The 24,069-nt window shown below is 42.3% G+C and overlaps 3 protein-coding genes and 1 pseudogene across 4 annotated transcripts in view; 2 read left to right on the top strand and 2 right to left on the bottom strand.

Annotated features, from left to right (window-relative positions):
- Positions 1-24,069, top strand: part of LOC142698297 (uncharacterized) — a 617,727-nt pseudogene that overhangs the window by 254,333 nt on the left and 339,325 nt on the right.
- Positions 1-24,069, top strand: part of LOC142675554 (oocyte zinc finger protein XlCOF29-like) — a 445,104-nt gene that overhangs the window by 258,964 nt on the left and 162,071 nt on the right. The gene's annotated exons all lie outside the window — the stretch shown is intronic.
- Positions 1,091-17,355, bottom strand: LOC142665098 (uncharacterized). Its single transcript, XM_075844648.1, has 2 exons — positions 17,325-17,355; positions 1,091-2,557 (listed from the first exon to the last, which is right to left on the bottom strand). Exons 1-2 carry the CDS (start codon positions 17,353-17,355, stop codon positions 1,095-1,097), a joined length of 1,494 nt encoding a protein of 497 aa, XP_075700763.1. The 3' UTR covers positions 1,091-1,094.
- The window catches only part of LOC142665091 (oocyte zinc finger protein XlCOF29-like), a 134,858-nt gene continuing 128,263 nt past the window's right edge, over positions 17,475-24,069 (bottom strand). Inside the window, exons 2-3 of the mRNA XM_075844639.1 lie at positions 18,187-18,341; positions 17,475-17,705 (exon numbers count right to left, since the gene is read on the bottom strand). Coding sequence (XP_075700754.1) covers positions 17,475-17,705; positions 18,187-18,264 — 309 coding nt within the window. The 5' untranslated portion in view covers positions 18,265-18,341. The remainder of the gene's footprint in view (positions 17,706-18,186; positions 18,342-24,069) is intronic.

The following is a 24,069-nucleotide window of genomic DNA, read 5'->3' as shown; positions in this document are numbered from 1 at the left end:
ATGTAGCAGGTTGCGTGGAGTGTAGGAGAGGCCTTTGATGACCTATTGCTCCTGGAATGTGTGGGGGCAGGGGGGGGAAGCCAGGACACTGAGCATTTCTCACTGCAATCGGTGAAGGCAGCCAATGTTTGACGCTCCAATATCTGTGCGCTGCCTGTCACCGGACCGGGAATATAGGATGGACCCTGGGTAGCCCGGGTAGAGCCTCTCTCTAAGTTACTAGCTGGGAACTTTATACTTAAATTTATTGACAGTGATATTTCTGTGCTTTCACCTAAATTCCTGTGCGATCATCCTGAACTGACAGGCTGATCGCACGTGTAAATAATGAACTTAAAAGAAGGACATGCACAGATGGCACCCGAAGAGTATCCATTGTGCACTTGCACGGTTTCTGGACGAGTCAGAAACCAGCGCAAGCGCAGAAGAGGGGCCAGAAATTCAATATAGTTTAGGCATGGGTGAGATCAGTCTTCTGCCTGCCAACATCGCGTGCTACTATGGACGAGGGTGGCATGATGGAGGGGGATAGGCTGGGGCATGGCTTTCTTAAACTGGAGAAAAAGGCAGACGGGCTGCAGAGTTTATATTAGTAAGTGTCTTGTTTTGCCTCCAGCCACATATTAAAAGCCTTTCATAGTAAACTGGCCAACCCCTTTTATGCAAATCGCCACAATAAAAACCGAAGCAGCAAACTTTGTGAAAACCAAAATTGGTGTAATTCTCAAAACTTTTGGCCAGAACTGTACAGCTGACACCCGCTGGTGATGTGCAGACTCCCCATCATACATGTACAGCGGTTGGTGGAAATGCTTTTCCAACATTGCTACGCGGCAGATATCGGGAAGGTTAAAGGACATTTAAATTAATCTCACAAAGTGACACATCAGATTTTAAAGCAATGGGGCTGTGTTCACAAGTCCATAATTGGCTGCGTCGCCAAGGGTTTATAGTCTGTGAATAACCTGTTGAGTTAAAAATCCTTTTTTGCTCTTATAGTTTTAACCACATCCAAACAAGAATATATTTTTCTTTTATTCTCTGATGAGTTTAACATTTTTATTTCCATGGGAACATTTTCCATATATAGAACATCAAAATGACTTCTCCCCTCCGTGAGTTTTCTCATGTCTAACTAGAATTGATTTTCGTGAAAAGCATTTCCCACATTCTAAACATGAATATGGTTTCTCCCCTGTGTGACTTCTCTCATGTATAACAAGATGTGATTTTCGTGTAAAATATCTCCCACATTCTGAACATAAATATGGCCTCTCTCCTGTGTGAATTCTCTCATGCATAACAAGATGTGATTTTTGTGTAAACCATCTCCCACATTCTGAACATGAATATGGCTTCTCTCCTGTGTGACTTCTCTCATGTGTAATAAGAGTTGCATTTCGTGAAAAGCATTTCCCACATTCTGAACATGAATACAGTTTCTCCCCTGTGTGAGTTCTCTTATGTACAACAAGACTTGATTTATATGGAAAAAATTTCCCACATTCTGAACATGAATACGGCTTCTCCCCTGTGTGACTTCTCTCATGTACAGCAAGATGTGATTTATCTGTAAAACATTTCCCACATTCTGAACATGAATACAGCTCCTGTCCTGTGTGACTTCTCTCATGTATAACAAGATGTGATTTATGTGTAAAACATTTCCCACATTCTGAACATGAATATGGCTTCTCTCCTGTGTGACTTCTCTCATGTACAACAAGATTTGATTTATATCTAAAACTTTTTCCACATTCTGAACATGAAAATGACTTCTCTCCTGTGTGACTTCTCTCATGTATAAAGAGACTTGATTTATATGAAAAACATTTCCCACATTCCAAACATGAAAATGGATTCTCTCCTGTGTGATTTCTCTCATGTGTAACAAGATTTGATTTATATTTAAAACTTTTCCCACATTCTGAACATGAAAATGAATTCTCTCCTGTGTGTCTTCTCTCATGTGTAACAAGACTTGATTTATATGAAAAACATTTTCCACATTCTGAACATGAATACGGCTTCTCTCCTGTGTGTATTTTCTCATGTATAACAAGATGTGATTTGTATGTAAAACATTTCCCACATTCTGAACATGAATACGGCTTCCCTCCTGTGTGTATTTTCTCATGTATAACAAGATGTGATTTGTATGTAAAACATTTGCCACATTCTGAATATGAATAGGGCTCATCTCCTGTATGACTTCTCTCATGTACATCAGGACTTGATTTATATGAAAAACTTTTCCCACATTCTGAGCATGAATATGGCTTCTCCCCTGTGTGAATCCTACTGTGCTTAAAAAGACCTGAGATTTTTGTGACCTGTTTACCACATTGAAATCTTGTACCCCCTTTTTGAGCTGTATTTGTGGTAACAATCTGGGATTGGTCAGTAGAAGGTTCCTCATGATTAGGGGAAATATATAACAGATCTGTACTGTGACGTCCTGGATGTAAATTAATGGTAATCAGGTTTTCTCCTGAAGACTGCTGCTTGATATCTTCATCTTCTACTTCATAATTGATCAAGTTCTCATTGGCATCTTCTGTTAGGATTAAAAATGAATTTTGTGATTTTTATATTTTTCAAAACACAAAGTAAACACATTTATGACCTATTAGGCTGCATGCAGTTTTTTTTTCTTTTTTTATTATTATTATAGTCAATCAGAAGTGGATCCAGCAGGAAGGAAAGGTTTGAGCCTTTCCCTTCAAAACCACCACTGGCTTTGGCTCGAAAAAATGCAGGAAATACTGCCACAAAAACTGAATGCCTAATTCCAGCCTTATAAATCTTCAAAAGACACTTTAAACAGACTTTTCATTAAAAACCTTGTGTTAATCTTCAAAAAAATTCTGTTTTATCCTTGCAAAGTCTGTATGAAGTTACTGCTACTAGGTGACTCCTTTTCTATAATTTGTTCTCCACCCTCGGTTGTCCTACAAATTCAGTCTCTAGTTAGAGGGAAGAGTAGACAGAATGCAGAAAATGTGGGTGCCTCTCCCTGCTAAAGTGTATAGAGTGCCTACCGGCAAACAGAACCCTTGTTTCCCAACCACCAAAATTAAAATATAACGTTTTAATTGGTATAGACGACCATCAACAGACTACATAGAAGTTAAAATTCCTGGTCCATTGCTGATAGAGATCAGCATAGTGCAATGTGTGGTTATTCAAAGAAGCAAGGTGCTAACAGCTGCAGACCGCAGCACCACGTTGTAAGTTAAATTACTAAGAGACCAGCAGGACCAGAGTTAAAAATTCAAAAGAGCCCCCCCGACATGTTTTGCTACCGACGTAGCGTCTTCAGGGGTATAGGGGCTACTGCTGAAGATATATCGCTGGCATCCTGGCCAGACTGACAGACCCCTGATGATAAGTATAGAAACGCGTAGGGTCGGGTGAAGTGAGGGAATCTTGCGTAGGGGGCAGTGGCATTGTTGTGCATCTGTACATTGGGAGAATCTGGTGCGGTTAACGCAGGCTCCTGTGTGAACGAGGGTCCAAACCACTGCTTTACCAATGTTATACGCTGATTCCATATTTTGATATCTCTGTTTACATACCCAGTCATTAAGGGTTCGCAAACGAACTAGGACTGGGAGTATTCTGTTTAATACGTTTTTAAATACACGGTTGGGCTTTTCACAGTGGTGATTGTACCCCTGTTTTTAGATAGCTATGAAATAAAAATTATACATTTTACTCATTTATCACTTCAGTGAATTTTCAAATGTTCATATTTGTGGGAGCACAATATATATCGTTAAAATACAGTGAATTATTACGAATTAGTACAGTTCATTATACAATTTAATATATCTGGGTATGGCAGCCTTTGCACTCTCTGACCTAAATACAGAAGGATGGATGAGTGAGGCAAAAAGCGTCTTCTCTGAGTGTGAACTGGCGTATACAATGCAGGGTGTGTCCCTTAAATCCACTTTTAAAAACCTTACTAGATTACACAAGGATTATACAAGAAGTTGGTGGGAAATCCAGAGTCTAGAGAACTATTTTAAGAACAAAATAGTGCCTAGAGGCCTCAGATTACCTATTACCCCAGCCCCCAGATTAAAGACACCTAACATTAAAGAGAGGTGGGAGCAGGAGATTACAGGGAGTTCACTGAGACTTATGCAAATTTTGGTTGAGGAAGAGATTATTCAGTTTGATCACATCAGTGTGGAACTGAAAAAAGAGATTGAGACAGTCAAGACTCTGGTTGATACCCCAGGTTTTGATAAAAAGGATAAAACCTTGCAACAATCCTTAGAGAGGTTTACTTGTCATCTAAAAGAGCGTAAGCACTTCCAGTTCCAGAGAGATCTGCAGGAATTTAGGGAGAAAAAAGCTTATGATTTTGTTAATCAGCAACAACAACAACATCAGCAGGGAAATAGGGGTCAAAGAGAATCTGACCCCTCTACATCTGAGAGTGAAACAACAGACTCTGAAAGAGTAGGCCCATTCTATGGGACTGGTGGTGGTAGACAAAAATTTAGGGGAGGTGCCAGAGGTAGGAATAGAGGCCGAGCCAGAGCTTCTTCCAACAGTGGCAGTAATAATTTTTTATCCAACAATCCCCCCATTTCCCGCTACATGCTGAGGGGACAAAAGGATTTATAAAGGGAATAGGAACGGATAAGTTACAAATAATTAATTTATCGGAACATATTCTGAGTCCATCTGAGATCATGCTTTTAGAGAAGGGACTTTCATTTGTCCCCACAGTAAAATTTGATTCATTTACCTGGATCAAGGATTTGAATTTGTTTGCTCGTAAATTAAAATGGATTAAGTTTTTTAAACATTAAAACAGGAAAAAATGTCTGGAAATGGGTCTAGAGGAATCTGATTTAGAAGGACTAGAAGCACTGGAAGGGTTACTTGAAGAATCAAGTAGAACCCCAGGACTGGGTCCTTTTACTAATCTAAGAACTAGAAGTAGGAAGTTGCCGCCATTGGGAGATTTTACCAACGTAGATCTGTTCGTAGATTTGGTGGGTGAAGAGATCAAAGCTTTGAGTCAGGATATGAGGGGCATTGATAACAATCTGTCTTGGTCTGAACGTGTAGCTCTTACCACTTTGGAAAAAAGACGTAATATCATTCTAAAAGCATCCGATAAGGGTGGGAACATTGTGGTCATGAGTCGAGAAGACTATAAGAAAATGTGTGAGGACATTTTGCTCAATCCTGACTGTTACACCATTCTAAAAGATAACCCCACAGCAGTGTTCAAGAAGGAGCTTTTAGGTATACTGCGGGATGCAAAGAGCAGGTCTTTGATCAGTGCTAGCGAATTCAACTTTCTATTTCCTCAATTTCCTATTATGGCATGCTTTTATAGCCTGCCAAAAATCCACAAGGGCTATCCTCCCCTACGTGGTAGACCCATTGTATCAGGTATTAATAATCTTACCCAGAATGTGAGTACATATATAGACCAGGTGCTGCGTCCGTTTGTGCTAGGTCTCACATCATATGTACGTGATACCATGGATGTTTTAAAACAAATTGAGGGTATCACTTTGGAACAAAATACATTTCTGGCGAGTTTGGATGTGGAGGCTTTGTATTCCTCCATTCCACATAGACTTGGCTGTGAAGCAGTGGAATACTTTCTAAAATCTAGGGGCACTCAATATGTGGCTCATAACCAGCTTGTTTTGCAATTATTACACTTTGTGTTAGAAAGGAATGTTTTTATCTTTGAAGACCGTATTTTTCATCAGCAACGTGGTACAGCAATGGGGAGTCCCACTGCTCCCACTTATGCAAACTTGTTTCTTGGTTGGTGGGAAGAGACAGTTGTCTTTGGGGATAAATTTGTCAAATGGACTTCATCAATAGGTATCTGGATTAGATATATTGATGACGTGTTGTTGCTCTGGAATTCCACAGTGGAGGAATTCAATAATTTTGTGGCAGCCCTTAATACAAACGATCTAGGGCTCAGGTTCACATGTGAAATCAGTGATCAGGAATTATCTTTTTTAGATCTTAAGATAATTAAAACTAAGGAAGGCACAATACGTACTAAAGTACACCGAAAGGAGACAGCAACCAATAGTTTCCTACAATGGAGCAGTTGTCACCCCTATCCCCTCAAACGTGGGATTCCCAGAGGCCAATTCATGAGAGTACGCCGAAATTGTAGTTCAATGGACGATTTTGAGTCACAGGCACATGACCTCACCAACAGATTGAAGGAGAGGGGCTTCCCTAAGGGGGTAATTAGAAAGGCCTATGAGGGAGCGAGGGATGCAGATAGGCAGAGCCTTTTAGTCCCTAGACAACGTCAAGAGGAAAGGGTCACTAGGCTCATAGGTACTTTTGACTCCAAACAATCTGAGATCATGGAAATCCTCAAGAGGTATTGGCGTATCCTAGAAGCCGATGCGGACTTGGCGGATCAGATAACACAATGGCCTTCAGTCACGTTCCGTAGAGGTAAAAACATCAGGGATAGGGTGATGTAGAGCTGTTTTTATCCAATAATCCAAAAGGGTACTTGGTTAGACAGGCAGATACCGGGTACACACAGATGTGGTAGTTGTAGAGCCTGTGATTTCATTCAAAGTGGAAAAAAATTCAAAAGTGTTACCACCAAGGTTGAGTATGATATCCGAGATTTTGTGAACTGCAAAACGGCTGGAGTTGTCTATTTAATCACATGTCCGTGCCCACTGAATTACGTGGGCAAGACGATACGGCAGTTTCGGCGCCGAATTAGGGAACATGTTGGAGATGTTACAAATGAAAGAGATACTTCCATATCAAAACATGTGCATGCAAAACATCAAGGCAGGGCAGAATGTTTAAAATTTCAGGCAATTGAATTGGTACGTCCTCCTAAACGGGGAGGGGATTGGCATAACCTCATTCTGCGTAAAGAGGCCCAATGGATTTACAGATTGGCTTGCGTACATCCTGAAGGTTTAAACGAGCAAACAAATTATACCTGTTTTATTTAATATACTATCCATATCAAGTCATAGGGCTTTTTTGGTCCTCTGGGTGGGGGTATGGTAATGCATTCCTAGTCCCAGTGTAGTCACTTGTAATATATCAATCAATAAGTAGCAGGTATGGCAATTGAGTCCAGGAGTGTGTCAAATGTTTTAAGTGAGGTTTACAATTACGTCGTTCTTCTATCCATATATTATGTATTTTCAGGGTAGGTGCTCCTATCGTGGTAGTCCAATTGCGGCCCTGAGCTGATCCGCAACATATATCCAACCTTATAGTGTTATACTCCATCCTTGAATAGCATGAGGCTTTGTGTAGTAAATAGATACTTCTACAGCCTCCCATTGAGTCCGCATGCTCTGTGTTGTTTACATTGTTACTTCCGGGTATGTCAGCTGACAGCCGGGAGTCACATGGTTTAGCATCATGGATGTGCTGGGCCAGTGTGATTGGCTGTTTGATGTATGCTGCCGGAGCCAGGGGGCGGAGTATTCAGTTCATAGTGACTCAGAGTCCCAGAGTGAAGTATGCCGCTGACATCTATGCGTGCATGCTTCCGTGTTGTGCAGTAGAATATCTGCTGCTGAAGATATATCGCTGGCATCCTGGCCAGACTGACAGACCCCTGATGATAAGTATAGAAACGCGTAGGGTCGGGTGAAGTGAGGGAATCTTGCGTAGGGAGCAGTGGCATTGTTGTGCATCTGTACATTGGGAGAATCTGGTGCGGTTAACGCAGGCTCCTGTGTGAAACCCTGTCCTGTCCAAACCACTGCTTTACCAATGTTATACGCTGATTCCATATTTTGATATCTCTGTTTACATACCCAGTCATTAAGGGTTCGCAAACGAACTAGGACTGGGAGTATTCTGTTTAATACGTTTTTAAATACACGGTTGGGCTTTTCACAGTGGTGATTGTACCCCTGTTTTTAGATAGCTATGAAATAAAAATTATACATTTTACTCATTTATCACTTCAGTGAATTTTCAAATGTTCATATTTGTGGGAGCACAATATATATCGTTAAAATACAGTGAATCTGTACTCATAGCCTGCCTGAACTCTCTCATGTAATCCTTGCAGTAGCTGCTTGCATCTCGGTCAGCTTTGTTAAAGATGTTTTCCGTCCCAGCATTTCTCGGTCTCCCATGTGCACTTTGCCCTAGATGTCTGTTTGCTGTAAGTATTTCTCAATAATTACTAATAAGCTGCATGCACGGGGTTCTCACGTCATGCTAAAAATTTGTCTTTTAAAGAGGATTGCAGGAAATCGCGGCATTTTGCAGTGACCTCACAAAAATAGTGGCAAAATTGTACAGATTTGCAAAAATTTTCAAAGTTCTAAAATGCGGGTACGACATCATAACATCGTTTGGGACTGAGGAGCGTGACTATTTTGAACTTTTAAAAACATAGGTGTGCTTTAAAATCTATCAATGATAAAGTCTGGGATTCTGGCCTACACCCAGTCATTACTTATATTACATAAACCTTAACTTGAAAAAAATAATATTTAAAAAACCATAAACTTGTCTGACAATCCCACTGTTAGGAAAACGCCTGTTCCCTTAAGATCACCATGACTACTGTTCTAGCTTCTGGGCGGTTCTGTTTTACTTTGAGCCTATCTCTTTTCTCTGTCTTTCTGCCAATTAGGTGTGGGGCTGTAGTTATACCTGGCTTCCTCCACCTGGTCTTTGCTTGTTATTTTCCTAGTCTTCTGGTGTTCTGATCAAGCTCTGACACTCCCTGTACTTCTGACTTCTGGACTTATTGGAAACTGACCTCGGCTTGTCCCTCATTAACCCCTTGTTTACCAATTTTGATTATCTGCTAATGGCTGGTTCTGACCTCTGCTGTAACTGATTTCCACTTGCTCTGTTTAGGGCTTTCTGTTGACCCTCTGGCTGTCTGGTTATCCTGTTCAGGTTTGCCAGCATTGCACCTCTTATCCAACACTGAATTCTGCTAAAACAACCTGGGTTCTATGCTGCAAAGACCATCCCACCTTGCAGTCGGCTCTGGTTAAAACCTTAGAGTAGCCTTAGATTCTGTCTATCAGCGTTGTGACGGATTTGAGGTTGCGGTTTTATTTTCACGCTCTCTCCCGGCAGTCTCCAGCAGCCTTTGGGTAATCGCTTAACTTGCAATTCCATAACACCCACCTGTCCTCTGCCAACACATTTGACCCTTTAATATAAATTGGAAATCACTTTATTGCAAGAAATTAATATTATCATTGATAATCTAATCTTGGTCACAGATAATGTGTCATGACACAAAGCACACATCTCCAGCCTAATTCACGGACATGACATTGAGGTCTGTATATCCTAAAGGCTGAACAGTCACCAGATCTCAATTTTATAGAACATCTTTAGGATGTAGAGGAATATACAGAGTGAGGTTAGCAATCAGAATCTGTAATGAAGGTTTCCAGTACATTGTTATTCCATTCCACTAAGAATTCAGGCTGTTCTAAGAGGAAAGAGGGTCCTATCAAGTTCTAATAAGGTGGACCTGATGAAGTGGCCTCTGAGTGCAGGTGATCATCACTGAAACTTCATGGGATGTGCAATAATTACATGTGAAATACGAGCTTCCTAATAATCATGGATCTGAAAGATTGGATTACTGCCACAAAAAAATTAAAAAATTTCCTTGTGACTTGTGTGCAGAGTTGTCATCGTGTGTTTTCTAATAGTTCCTCAATTCTTTCCCAGCCTCATATTAAATATAGAACTATAATGAGGATATTCTCAGATGTTGTTATTATTAGGGGATTAGTCATGGTTGAACCAAATAAATTAAAAAAGGACCAAAATGTATGTTTTTTGTTCTTGACTATAACAAAATGATGTTTAACCCATTCCCACAAAATCTAAGTGATTAGCGGTATGTAGTTCCTCCACAATGTACTGACATTTATAGTAAATTCACACCTGGCAGATTTGTTACAGAAACTTCTGCAGATGAGACTCATGCGAATAGAAAAGTTTCTGTGCATGAATTTCTGCAAACCTCATACAACAGATGAATGTAAAAAGTCACAGAAATTTGCTACGTGTCAATTCTTCAGTTGTTGAAGACGCCATGAATTTAATGTATGTTTTACAAGCGTCTCATCTGGAGTTTTTTGTTTTTTTTATTCCTACATTTGTAACATTTTTTTTTCTGCCGTTTTTCAGGTTCTATAGAGGAGCATGCTGCATTTTGATAAAAATGCCACGGAAGCAAAACACTCACCAAAAGAGCAGAAAAAACAACATTGTGTGCAGTACATTTTATATTTTACTATAAACTGTCATGTAACATCTGCCTGAAAAAAAAAAGACAGGAAAAACGCCACTAAAAACTGACACTGTGAGGGTTTCTCATACAGTACAAGGCTGGAAATGTCAATGAGAGCCGCCCATCAGCATTGATCTCGGTGCTCAGGTGGTTAAACTTAGTTTTGTTAGATCCCGGCTGTTAATCGCAGCTGGTGCCCCCCAAAATCTGATACTAAGCCTAGTGAATGACAGGATCCATAGAACACCTTGTAGAGAACTTCTATGTGCAGTCACAGCTCCCTCAGGTCCTGCACTACGTATAACACACTGTCTGAAGTGTTACTGTAATGTAGAACTAAGGAGGAACCCCACCTTAACAAACCTCCCAATTCACTTTCTAATATCATTATTACTTACCTGTGGTAACACCTCCTGGAATTTCCTCCTCCACTTCACTGTTACACAGTTGATCACCCCTCATCCCCTCTTCTTCTGCTTCATCCTCTGCTTTATTATTAGTCAGATCTTCCCCCTGATATCACATATGTAACAATTCAGTACAATACAGCAGAGAGTGCGAATAATCTAACAGATCAACATAAGAAACCACCAAAATCTATGACCACATCTATGACTGCAGGACCAAAAAGCTCCACACCCCCCCCCCCCTATATAGATCTGGTATAGGGCTCAGCTTCATCTACCTGATGATTCTCTGGGACATTGTGATTTTCCTCTGGACAGTCCTGGGAATACAGAGGACTGGGACATCTCCCTGGTGGATTTCTCCTACTGGATCCATCTGTAGGAAACACACAGTGACTGAATACATGACTACTGCATATAGGTCTACACCGTGTTCCAAATTATTATGCACATTGGATTTAAGTGTTAGTTTTTCAATTAAACTCATGGATGGTATTGTGACTAAGGGCTTTTTGGATCACTGTAATCAATCTCAGACAACTGTGATAATTAGTTTGCCAGGTGTGCCCAATCAAAGGAAAACTACTTAAGAAGGATGTTCCACATTATTAAGCAGACCACAGGTTTCAAGCAATATGGGAAAGAAAAAGGATCTCTCTGCTGCTGAAAAGCGTGAAATAGTGCATTACCTTGGACAAGGTATGAAAACATTGTATATTTCAAGAAAACTTAAGCGTGATCATCGTACTGTGAAAAGATTTGTGGCTGATTCAGAGCACAGACGGGTTCGTTCAGATAAAGGCATAATGAGGAAGGTTTCTGCCAGACAAATTAATAGGATTAGGAGAGCAGCTGCTAAAATGCCATTGCAAAGCAGCAAACAGGTATTTGAAGCCGCTGGTGCCTCTGGAGTCCCGCAAGTGTGCATAAAGCTATTATTCGGTCACCCCAAACAATGCTCACAAGCAGAAACGGCTGCAGTGGGCTCAGAAATACATGAAGACTAATTTTCAAACCGTGTTGTTTACTGATGAGTGCTGTGCAACCCTGGATGGTCCAGATGGATGGAGTAGTGGATGGTTGGTGAATGGCCACCATGTCCCAACAAGGCTGCGACGTCAGCAAGGAGGTGGCGGAGTCATGTTTTGGGCTGGAATCATGGGGAGAGAGCTGGTAGGCCCTTTTAGGGTCCCTGACGGTGTGAAAATGACCTCTGCAAAGTACGTAGAGTTTATGAATGACTACTTTCTTCCATGGTACAAAAAGAAGAACCGTGCCTCCCGTAGCAAAATTATCTTCATGCATGACAATCCACCATCTCATACTGCAAAGAATACCTCTGTGTCATTGGCTGCTATGGGCATAAAAGGAGAGAAACTCATGGTGGGGCCCCATGTTCCCCTGACCTCAACCCTATTGAGAACCTTTAGAGCATCCTCAAGCAAAATATCTATGAGGGTGGTAGGCAGTTCACATCAAAACAGAAGCTCTGGGAGGCTATTCTGACATCCTGCAAACATATTCAAGCAGAAACTGTCCAAATACTCACAAATTCAATGGATGCAAGAATTGTGATGGTGATATCAAAGAAGGGGTCCTATGTTAACATGTAACTTGGCCGGTTAAGTTTTTTTTGATTGAAAGAGGTTTTGATTTCTGTAAATATGACCTCCTGATGCTGCAAATTCAATAAATTACCATTTTAGTTTTCTTTAAAACCTTTAAAATGTTTTGATCTCTGTTGTGCATAATAATTTTAAACAGTGCATTTTGAGTTTTTTACTTCTAAAAAAAAATCTGTTATCATTAGGAGATTTGTTCAATAAAATTTGCATTATACTCCAACGGTTGATGGCTTGAAGATTATACTGACTGTCATTTTCATCGACTATTTAGGAAAATCAGGGAAAAATAACATTTGCATAATAATTTGGAATGCGGTGTATATATCAGACACTTCTCTCTACACTTCTATGTTTACTGATCAGAGCCGAAATTACAATGTTGTGCTTCTCACCACCTGTGCACGGTCCCAGTGCTTTGTAAGCCGCAGGTCTATTGTGGCCTACCAGAGTGAATGGTGGGGAACCAACGGCTTTCTGCTCCACCACAGTATTCAATTGCATTTGCCTCCTAATGATGTGAATACACATGAAATTGGCCGGACGCAATAAGAGCCCCGTGCCAACCAAAATAGTACCAGGTCATTTCTTATATGGGAAATCAAAAATTTTTGAGAGGGAACCCACAATCAGACAAAGTACCTGTAGTAAGGAAAACAACTACTCCAAGTTTCCACTCTACAAGGGATGTGAAACCACTGAGGTGTTGGAGGAAGCTCTACGGTTATATTCCCCCAAGTTTCCTTTCCTTGTTGCTGTTTCGGCGAATGTGGAAAAAAATAATATTTATGATTACATTAACCCCTTAATGACCGCCGATACGTCTTTTTACGGCGGTCATTAGTGGGCTTTATTCTAGAGCGCCGCCAAACTACGTCGCTGCATTAGAATAAAGTAAACAGAGCAGGGAGCCGTGAAATCTCCCTGCTGTCAGCTGCCAGAAGCAGCTGAGGGCTGGGGGCATCCCTGCTCTGCCGGGTGAGATCGATATTAGTATCGATCTCACCTGTTTAACCCTTCAGATGCGGTGCACAATAGCGAGCACCGCATCTGAATGGTTTTGGAGAGAGGGAGGGAGCTCCCTCTCATCTCACTGACACCCGGCGATAAAATCGCCGAGTGTCTGTGTCTTCTATGGCAGCCGGGGGTCTAATAAAGACCCCCAGGTCTGCCTGCAGCGATTGCCTGCTAGATCATGCCGCAGGCATGACCTAGCAGATGCCTGTCCGTTTTAAACGGACAGGCAGTAATACACTGCAATACAAAAGTATTGCAGTGTATTATAATAGCGATCGGAGGATAGGGAAGTCCCCTAGTGGGACTAGTAAAAAAGTAAAAAAAGTTTAATAAAGTTAATTTTAAAAAAAAGTGAAAAAAAAAAAAATGAAAAACCCAGCTTTTCCCCTTACAAAATGCTTTACTATTAAAAAAAACTACAATAAAGCAAAAAAGTTACACATATTTGGTATCGCCGCGTCCGTAACGACCCCGACTATAAAGCTGTTACATTATTTAACCCGCACTGTGAACGCCGTAAAAAAATAAAATAAAAAACAATGGAAAAATTGCTGTTTTCTGTTAATCCTGACTTAAAAAAAATGTGATAGAAAGTGATCAAAAAGTCGCATCTACTCTCAAATGGTACCAATAAAAACTGCAAGTCGTCCCGCAAAAAACAAGACCTTATACAGCTATGCCGACGCAAAAATAAAAAAGTTACAGCTCTTCGAATGTGACAATGGAAAAATCTAAAAAATGGCTTGGACATTAGGGCCCAGAATGCCAGCAGGGGGAAGGGGTTAACCGTTAGTTGGTTTTCTGTGAAACCATGACATCACCATGATAGAGACGATCCCCACTGTCCTCCTCCATATATACACCGATCAGCCATAACATTAAAACCACTGACAGGTGAGGTGAAGAACATTGATGATCTCGTGACAATGGCACCTGACAACGGGGGGGGGGGGGGGGGGATATTAGACGGAAAGTGAACAGTCAGTTCTTTAAGTTAATGTGTCTGAAATACGGAGATGTGTAAAATGACAAAGACCAAATTAGTCAGAATATCCCCAAAACTGCCAGTTTCAGGGGCGTTTCTGGTACGTGAAGATTCATACCTACCAAAAGTGCTCCAAGGAAGGACAACCGGTGTACCGGCAACAGGGTGATTGGCGGTCAAGACTCATTAATGTGCGTGGTGAGCTCATCTGGTCCCAACCTACTGAAGAGTTACTGTATGACAACTTACTGAAAAAGTCACTGCTGGCTATAGTAGAAAGGTGTTCGAACATGCAGAACATCGCAGCTTACTGCGTATGGAGCTGTGTAGCCGCAGACCATGCTGACCCCTGTTCACCATAAAAAGCGCCTACAATAGACAGTATTAGAACTGGGCAATGGAAGAAGGGGGCCTGGTCTGATAAATCCCATTTTCTTTTACATCATGTGGACGGCCGGGTGCGTCGCTTACATGGGAATCAGATGGCAGCAGGATGAATGATGGGAAGAAGACAAGTGGGCGGAGGCAGTGTGATGATCTGGGCAATATTTTGCTGGTACTGGCATTCATGTAAATGTGACACGTACCACCTACCTAAACATTGCTGCAGACAAGTATCCCCTTATGGCAGCGTTATTCCTAAGGGCAGTGCCCTCTTCCAGCAGGATAATGCCCTCGCCACACTGTAAATATTGATCAGGAATGGTTGACTTGGCTCCAAATACCCCAGATCTCAATCTGATCGATTATTTGTAGGATGTTCTGCAAAAACAAGTCCGATCCATGGAGGACGCACCTCACAACTTACAGGACTTGAAGGATCTGCTAACGCCTTGTGCCAGATAGCATGGAGATGCCACGTCTCCATGGGTCAGAGCTGTTTTGGCAGCACGGGGGCGACCTACACAATATTAGGCAGGTGGTTTTAATGTTAGGGCTAATCGGGATAGACAAAGAGAGACATTTTACATAGTTACATAGTTATTGGGTTAAACATGTCCATCAAGTTTAAACTTTCTAGACTTACAAACCCCAGTTCATCTAGAAGTGGAAATAAGAGCAAAAAGCAAGGCGCCACATAGTGCAGGTCAATCAGATTATGCAAGCTAAAGGTAGTAACATTCCATGCTCACCTAGATATTGTGTAGGAACAATATTGGAAAGGTAATCACAAGAATGATCCCCAAGTGCTGCTGCCACGATCCAAACCGGTTGACCGTACCGTCACCACGTGACAAGATAATGGAAGAAAAATAGAAAAGGAAGGATATTATAAGGCGCTGCTACGTGGCTGATAGAAAGTACCAGGTGGGAAATAGCAAGTGGAATAGCTTAAATTATATCTATTTAATATAAACAATGGTGGCTACGTATTTTAACGCTGTACCGGCGTCTTCCTCAGGCCATATACATCACATGCAATACAGCTTCTTATATATCATAGGGCATTTAGATTCAAAGGGAGAAAAAAAAGGGAGAAAAACCCGCCAAGGGGAGAAAAGGTCAAAGTGCGATCGTGACCTCACAAACGGCATTTACGGTGAAATTTAAAACAAGGCAATTCTCTTATAAACGTAGCAACAATAGTAACAATAAACTGCATTATAGAGTAATATATAAGATTTTGATAATAGAAATATATATTAATTATAAACGAGTAACCAGCCAACAAATCGTTAAAAACATATAGAAACATAATTATATAAATATTTATAAAACGAAACATGCTTAGTAAATAATAGTAAATAACTTACTTTAAAATAAAAACATAATAACATATAAACATGTATCCATTCTTATGTTTTTATTTTAAAGTAAGTTATTTACTATTATTTACTAAACATGTTTCATTTTATAAATATTTATATATTGTATGTTTCTATATGTTTTTAACGATTTGTTGGCTGGTTACTTGTTTATAATTAATATACTGTATATTTCTATTATCAAAATCTTATATAAAACTCTATAATGCAGTTTATTGTTGCTACGTTTCAAGAGAATTGCCTTGTTTTAAATTTCACCGTAAATGGCGTTTGTGAGGTCACTATCGTACTTTGACCTTTTCTCCCCATGGCAGGTTTTTCTCACTTTTTTTTTTCTCCCTTTGAATCTAAATACCCTATGATATATAAGAAGCTGTATTGCATGTGGTGTATATGGCCTGAACAAGACGCTGGTACAGCATTGAAACGCGTAGCCACCATTGTTTATATTAAATAGATATATTTTAAACTATTCCACTTACTATTTCCTGTACTTTCTAAAAGCCACGTAGCAGCGCCTTATAATATCCTTCCTTTTCTATTTTTCTTCCATTAGCAGTTCATCTAGAGAAAGGCAAAAAACACTCTTTATAGAGGACTTGTCGGCTCTCCTCACACATCTGTATAGTAAATACTTGTATTCCCCATGAATCAACAATTCTGGAGCATCTTTTCTCAGAACTCTGCGTTATGCCGTTCCTCTGTTATTCCTACTGGAAATGTAAGATTAAATTTAGAAAAGGGTGTTACCATTCCCCTTGTGAAAGTGTCGTGTCCCTAAACCTTCTGATATTGTCAGCACTGATTGGACATTGTTAGATTGTATGGATACACCCCCGGCTGGTAACACCTAGATGTCAAATCATTTATACATTTCTAGGAGGAATAACAGAGGAACAGCACAATGCAAAGTTCAAAGAAAAGGTGATTTATAATTGTTAAATTATGGGAAATGCAAGTATTTAATATACATAACGAATCCCAGTAGATTCAGAGGAAGGTGAAAACCAATCATCACACGACAGAGACTCAATTCTACATAAAGTAGAAAATACCTCCCTGCCCCCGGCTGACAATCGGACAGATGCCTGGATCTACATTCTACATTACTACCAGTGAACCTGTATATTGTGTTTCACAAGGAACGTGTGATCGGAGATCAGGAATCACATGTCTGTATATACTTCACATGACGAAATTAACACTTCAATAATAAAATAATAATATATAAATTCTATATCTCACCTTGTGATGTGCACGGCCGGTAATTCTCCATCATGACCTCCTCGTACAGATCCTTGTGTCCTTCTAGATACTCCCACTCCTCCATGGAGAAATAGACAGTGACATCCTGACACCTTATAGGAACCTGACACACATACAATGATACAGTCATCACCCAGACACCTCCAGTGCTGTTACTGTAGAATTTCCCAGCATTCCCAGCAGTGTCACCTCTCCAGTCAGCAGCTCAGTCATCTTGTAGATCAGTTCTAAGATCTTCTCATGTATCCGGGAGTGAGGGGGAGGCTCTGTGATGGGGCTCTGACTATTGCTCCATCTTCCTGACTCATGGATGATGGGAGTCGTACAGTCACCCGATGTCTTCTTCACTATTGTGTACTCCTGTGTATGAAGAGAGACACTTAGAGAACTAAACACAGTATTCCCCCCTCAGTTGAAAGTGACCCCGCTGTATAGACCTCTAGTGACCCCACATCTGTAATACCTTAGACCTCACCTACAAAAAGACATTGAGAAAATAGAACGAGGCCAAAACTCAAAAGGAAAGAAAATTGGGGGGACTAGATTGACCATGTGCTCTCCTCCTGCCGTCATCTTCTATGTTTCTATATAGAGGTCATCCTGATCCTCCTGGTTCCTGGTCATTCTCATTGCTCTACAACATTACTATTGCTGCATTGGTGACATGACACATAACCGACCATATTGGTGGCTGATCTTCAGCTTTTCTGCTGGTGGCTTCTTGACGTCACTTGGAAGGTCTGGACGCTGTTATACAGGACACTGGATTCTTCCTATTACTTCCTATTATGTATTGTCCCTTCCCTCTGTTTGACTTGTTCTATAATGTAGAAATGTTTACCTCTCCGCTCAACAGGTAGATGATCTCCAAGGTGAAGTCTAATATTCTTCTGCTCATCTGATTCCTGTTCTTGTCCATCCTTGGTGGGTCATTCAGGAGAAGGAAAGTTGTGGAGGAGAAGATGAGAAAACTGGAGGAACTAGTACTGCAGACGTCTTTATGAAGAAAGGAGAAGATGGAGATCATACAGGGGACAACCAATGGTGGATCATCATATGGGCGGTTAAGGCGGCTGCCCGGGGCCCGAGGCACCCAGGGGGCCCATGACCACACGAACCACACATAATCTTAAAAACTATGCAGCGCAACTGCGCTGCTAACTGTCGCTGCGGAGAAGGTGCATGAAGGGCACTTCAGGGTGGGCTTGGCCGGGATAGTGAAAGCTAGCAGACGATAACACATCTGCTAGTGTTTAGGACACGCATCTCCGATGCTGCGCGTGCTGCCAGAGAGGAACAGGAGAGCGATTCCTTCACAAACCTAGAAGAGAGGAGCAGGGCGGTCACCGGCAGTGAGGTTAGTGGCAGTGGCATAGCTATAGGGGTTGACCGGAGCCCGAAGCCTGTGGGCCCCCTGCACCACATTTGCCTGTGTTGGTTTACATAAAAGTGCTCCGAATACTGTTAGATAGTAGGCTAAAGGACCTTTGATGATGTCACGCCCATGTGACCCCGCCCACCAATCAGATCCTTCTACCACAGTGAAGAAGCAGAATATCTGCAGGGGAGAAGGCACGCCCACCAGTCAGGTCTTTGTAAAGAGCCCAAAGCTGGTGAGTGCTTTTCCAAACCCCCATCCCTTCATCCCTCCCTCCATCTCTTCATCAATCCATCTCTTCATCAATTCATCTCTCCATCACCCCCTCCCTTCATCACTCACTCCCTCCCTTCATCCCTCCCTTCATCGCTCCATCACTCACTCCCTCCCTCCCTTCATTCCTCCATCACTCACTCCCTCCCTCTCTTCATCCCGCCTTCAGTCGCTCCCTCAATTTATCACTCCCTCGCTCCCCCCTTCATCACTCCCTTGCTCCCTCCCTTCATCCATCACTTCCTCCCTTCATCCCTCCATCACTCCCTTCATCACTCCATCACTCCCTCCGTTCATCCCTCCATCACTCCCTCCCTCCCTTCATCCCTCCATCACTCCCTTCCTCCCTCCATCACTCCCTCCCTCCCTTCATCACTCCCTCCCTTCATCCCTCCATCACTCACTGCCTCCCTCCATCACTCACTCCCTCCCTTCATCCCTCCATTACTCACTCCATCCCTCCTTTCATTCCTCTTTGCCCCTTCTTCACTTGTCTCTCCTGAGCCCTCTTAAAGAGTATGATAACTATTTTTTATTCATTGTGCTTTTTTGCCGTGCTTTTTGTAATTGCTTGAAAAACGGCTGTTATAATAATTGTGGCCAAACTGCGCCATTTGTAAGACAATAATGAAAATTGCTCCAAGTAAAAATTGTACAAGGCACTAAAAAACAGTAGGCTTTATTCACACAGTGTGGTTAAATCACGTTTTTTGCTGCGATTTTATCACATATAAGTTATGAACTTAGGTGTGATCAATAATAAGCTAGATCCTGCGTGTCAGAGACACAAAGCACCCGCTGTCACTGAACCCGTCAGCACCACTGACCTGACTGATACAGGATATAAAGCAATTGTATCTCAAGAAGTAAAAATAATTTTTAGTAAAATGTATTTACAAGGTTGCATCACACACACACACACACACACACACACACACAACATTTTAAAAGGTGTACATAGCCTTTAATTTATGGGCCTATTTTTTCTATTTATTTTAATATGTTCCCTAATATGTATTTATTAATATTTTTACTTTTGTGGGGGCAGCCATTTTTATTAGCGTCTGCCTATGTGTCTCTGTACGACACATACACAGGTGCTATAAGCAGTGGCGGATCATCATTAGTGCGGTTCGCCCGAACCGCACATAACCACACGGGCTCCCATATGCCTGGTGGCTTCGCTAGCACCGAAGGGGGCCCCGGTGCTAGCGACAGCCACATTTACTTGTATCTGCATTCTTAGTAAGCAGATACAAATGAATGCTATAGTCTGCAGGCCACATTAGGCCTGCAGCCTATAAGGAGCAGGGAAGACTCCCTGCGCAGCTCGACGGGATGACGTCACTGCATCGTGTTGGTTTGTGCATTCGTCCCGACTGGAGCCTGTACAGCGCTCTGTCCATCGTTTTTTTGGGAGGGGTGAGCGCTGTGTAGCACTATATACAGGGGGGGGGCTGTGTGCCACTTTATACAAGAGGGGGGAAGTGCTGTGTGACACTATAAACAAGGGGGGAAGCATTGAGTGGCACTATATACAAGGGGGTGTACTGAGTGTCACTATACAAGGGAGGAGCGCTGTGTGGCACTATATAAAAGGGGGAGTGCTGTGTGGCTCTATATACAAGGGGTGGAAGCGCTGTGTAGCACTATATACAAGGGGTGGGAGCACTGTGTGGCACTATATACAAGGGGGGGCTTTGTGGTACTATAAACAAGGGGGGCTGTGTGGCAGTATATACAAGGGGTTCTGTTGTGCTATTTACATGAGAGGGAGGGCTGTGTGGCGCTATCTACAGGGGTCTGTGGTGGCGCTATCTACAGGGGTCTGTGTGTGGCGCTATATACAGGGGTCTGTGTGTGGCACTATCTAGAAGAGGGGGTCTGTGTGGCACTACCTACAGGGGAAGGTGTGTGGCTCTATCTATAGGGTGCGGTGTGTGGTTCTATCTACAGGGGGCGGTGTGTTGCGGTATCTACAGGGGATGGTGTGTGGCGGTATCTACAGGTTGCGGTGTGTGTTGCTATCTACGGGGGGTGGTGTGTGGTGGCTTTCTATAGGAGGCGGTGTGTCGCGCTATCTACAGGGGGCGGTGTGTGGCGCTATCTATAGGGGCGGTGTGTGGCGGTATCTATAGGGGACGGTATGTGGCGGTATCTACAGGGGGCTGTGAGTGGTGCTATCTACAGGGGGATATGTGTTACTCTATCTGCAGGGGGGGTGTTTGGCGCTATCTACAGGGGGTATGTGTGTGGCGCTATCTACAGGGGGTTGTGTGGAGCTCTCTACAGGGGTGTGTGTGTGATGCTCTCTACAGGGGTGCTGTGTGGTGCTATATATTTGTAGGGTTGTGTGTGATACTGTCTACAGGGGGATGTGTGTGATGCTATCTATATGGGGTATGGCACTATCTACAGGGGGATGTGTGTGGCACGATCTACAGGGGCTGTGTGTGTGATGCTATCTACAGGGGCCTTTGTGTATGTGGTGCTTTACTTCACAGTGTTTGACACAATTATATTCAGGGGCTCAGTGTATGGTGCTATTATATTTAGAGGCACAGTGTGTGGCACCATGATAATTATATATTCGTTTATAGGTGTGGAAATGTTGGAAAAGTGAGGAGCAGAAGATATCTGAGTGGCAAGTTCTGCAGAAATGGGTCATGGCCGGGAGAAGTCGTCATGAAGTCTGGACCGGGATGGAGAAGAAAAGAGGAAAAAAGCTACTAGAATCTGAGAAGCCATAACCTGTGAGTCACTAGATTTATAGCGAATCTGTCACCGCTTCTGACATGTTTATTATAGGAAATCCTTGTATTTCACAAAAAAGTCTAGGACTGATAGACAAATGCGTGTTACCATTCCCCTTGTCAGGAGGATGTGTCCCTGCACAGTGTGATACTGTCAGTATGTAGGGACACAGACCTTTGACAAGGAGAATCGTAACACCCATTTTTTAATGCTTGCACAAAAAGGTAGTGTTAACAATAGTTACGGTGCGGTGGTGGAGAAGGGGGGGACCAACTTTGGGTAACAGCGCAGGGGCTATAGTCTACTTAATCCGCCACTGGGGAAAACATCATGTGTGACATACAGAACCTCACTTATTGATCATTGAGAGAAACATCTTCTCAAAGCCGTCACTACATGGAATAAAGGGGTATTCCCAACACGGACATTTCTCCCCAGGATATGCCAGAAATGTCTGATAGATGCGGGCTCCACCTCTGGCCGTGCTTGGCTGTTTCTGGAACACCTATACAAGAATGGAGAGAGTCGTGCACATGTGTGGTCACCTCTCCATTCATTCTCCACCTGGATGCAGTCATCACCTCAGCAGGCGGGTCGGGGGAGCCCCGTTCTCCACATAGAGGTAGGACCCCCATATATCAGTCATTTATGGCAGATCTCTCAGGTGAGAAGAATAAAATAAAGATATACCCCCCCCCCCCCAGACAATGAAGACCTGACTCCTGATAACCTGACACATGGCAGATACTGGGGAGACATTGCTGACATCTCACAAGACGTGGTGCACACTATGCAGTCAGTGTTTGATATGAACTGTGAGGCTCTGCAGCAGCTGAGGTGACATTATATATAATGGGAGCATGCAGTGTGATCTCTTGTCACCTAAGTGTTTGGGAAGGGGCTCTTCTGTAAGATCATCCTTACCTCGAGATTGTGGAGTAATGATGAGTTGTCAATTTAAATTGTGTACAGAAAAAACTAAAAACTTCACCTTTCAAAGTGTTTTATTATGGATATAGTAATTGTTATTGGCCAAAAAATAATGACTGGACTTATAAATGATGATATTTTACAACTTCTTTCAGCGTGAAGTTTAAGGAGCTCAGAAACATTATTGTAAAGTGTCTTCCCATTTGCGGTCAGGACTGGATGACATTATTCGGGATGGTGTAAGAGTTATTCCAGGGAGACCCCAACACGAGGACATCGTCTCCCGCCGAGTTTAGGTGACAGTGAAATACGGAGTCATACTTGTGTCATCACTGTGGGTTATTTCCACCGTGGTCATAAAAAGCCGATCCTGGAATTATAACAAAGCTACAAATAGTTCTTCGTCTTGTACAGATAACCGGGTGTCACTAGTAAGACAGATATAGATTATAACACATCACGTCATTTATCTCATCCGCTCTCTACAATGTCAGGTTCAATATGTCAGTTGTACAACGTTAATGATGCGAATTCATAAACCTCTTCTAGATAGTAACAAGAAAGACGCCAGTAATCCATCAGCCATGTCCAAAGGCAGGCCATCCCCATGACAACACAGAATGTCATGGTGCGGGAGAGAAGTATGGATAGGGTTTACAGGCTAAGCACGTACATATGCTGCAGGTGTATTACGGCTGACACCTCGCACTAACGGCCAGGATGATAGAGAACGCCGATCCCGGACATTTAACTACTGAGATGCTGCGGTCAATAGCGACTGTGGAATCTCATCTTGTAGAAAGAGGTGGTGGTCCTCTCTGATAGCTCATCGGCCCCTCGCGGCATGATCACTGGGTGCAGATTGTTGTCATGGCAGCCTGGGGGGGGGTAATGAAGGTCTGCCATCTTTCTGCTCTTAATATAAATCACGATATACTGCGATATACATTAGTATTACAGGTAGGTCTGGGCGATTTTTGATTTGAATCTCGATTTTCTTAATTTTTTCTGTATATTTAACAGTAGTACCAAGAGATAATTGAATAAATTATTTTCTTTATATAAATAACTTTTTAACATATATTACTATAATTATTGTATGTAACTTCACAACTTTCAACCTCTGCAAATACCTATTTATCCTGGCATCTACAATGGGGGGGGGGGAGTATGATCTGCAAAGGGGGTGGTGGTGGTGAGATCTACAATGGGAGGTGGTGGTGCGATCTACAAAGGGGGGTGGTGATGTGATCTGCAGGGGGGTGGTATCTACAGGGTGGTGTGAATATATACTAGGATTCTCTGCTTCCCCATAAAACTTCTGTTTTCTGTTCTGTAGTGTATCATTTTGTTCAGTACAGAACAGCAGTTCCGTGGGAAAGCAGGGAC

This window comes from Rhinoderma darwinii, chromosome 1, assembly GCF_050947455.1.
Source record: "Rhinoderma darwinii isolate aRhiDar2 chromosome 1, aRhiDar2.hap1, whole genome shotgun sequence".
In the NCBI taxonomy this organism is placed as follows: domain Eukaryota; kingdom Metazoa; phylum Chordata; class Amphibia; order Anura; family Rhinodermatidae; genus Rhinoderma; species Rhinoderma darwinii.
Note: the sequence above shows the minus strand (reverse complement) of the source record. Positions and strands in the feature narration are given on the sequence as shown.

Bases quoted from the DNA above. Each gene is read 5' to 3' on its own strand.
- LOC142665098 (XM_075844648.1), bottom strand. From the start codon at position 17,355: ATGGAGAATTACCGGCCGTGCACATCACAAG. The intron at 2,558-17,324 runs GTGAGATATAGA...TAATCCTAACAG, and splicing joins CCGGCCGTGCACATCACAAG to AAGATGCCAATGAGAACTTG.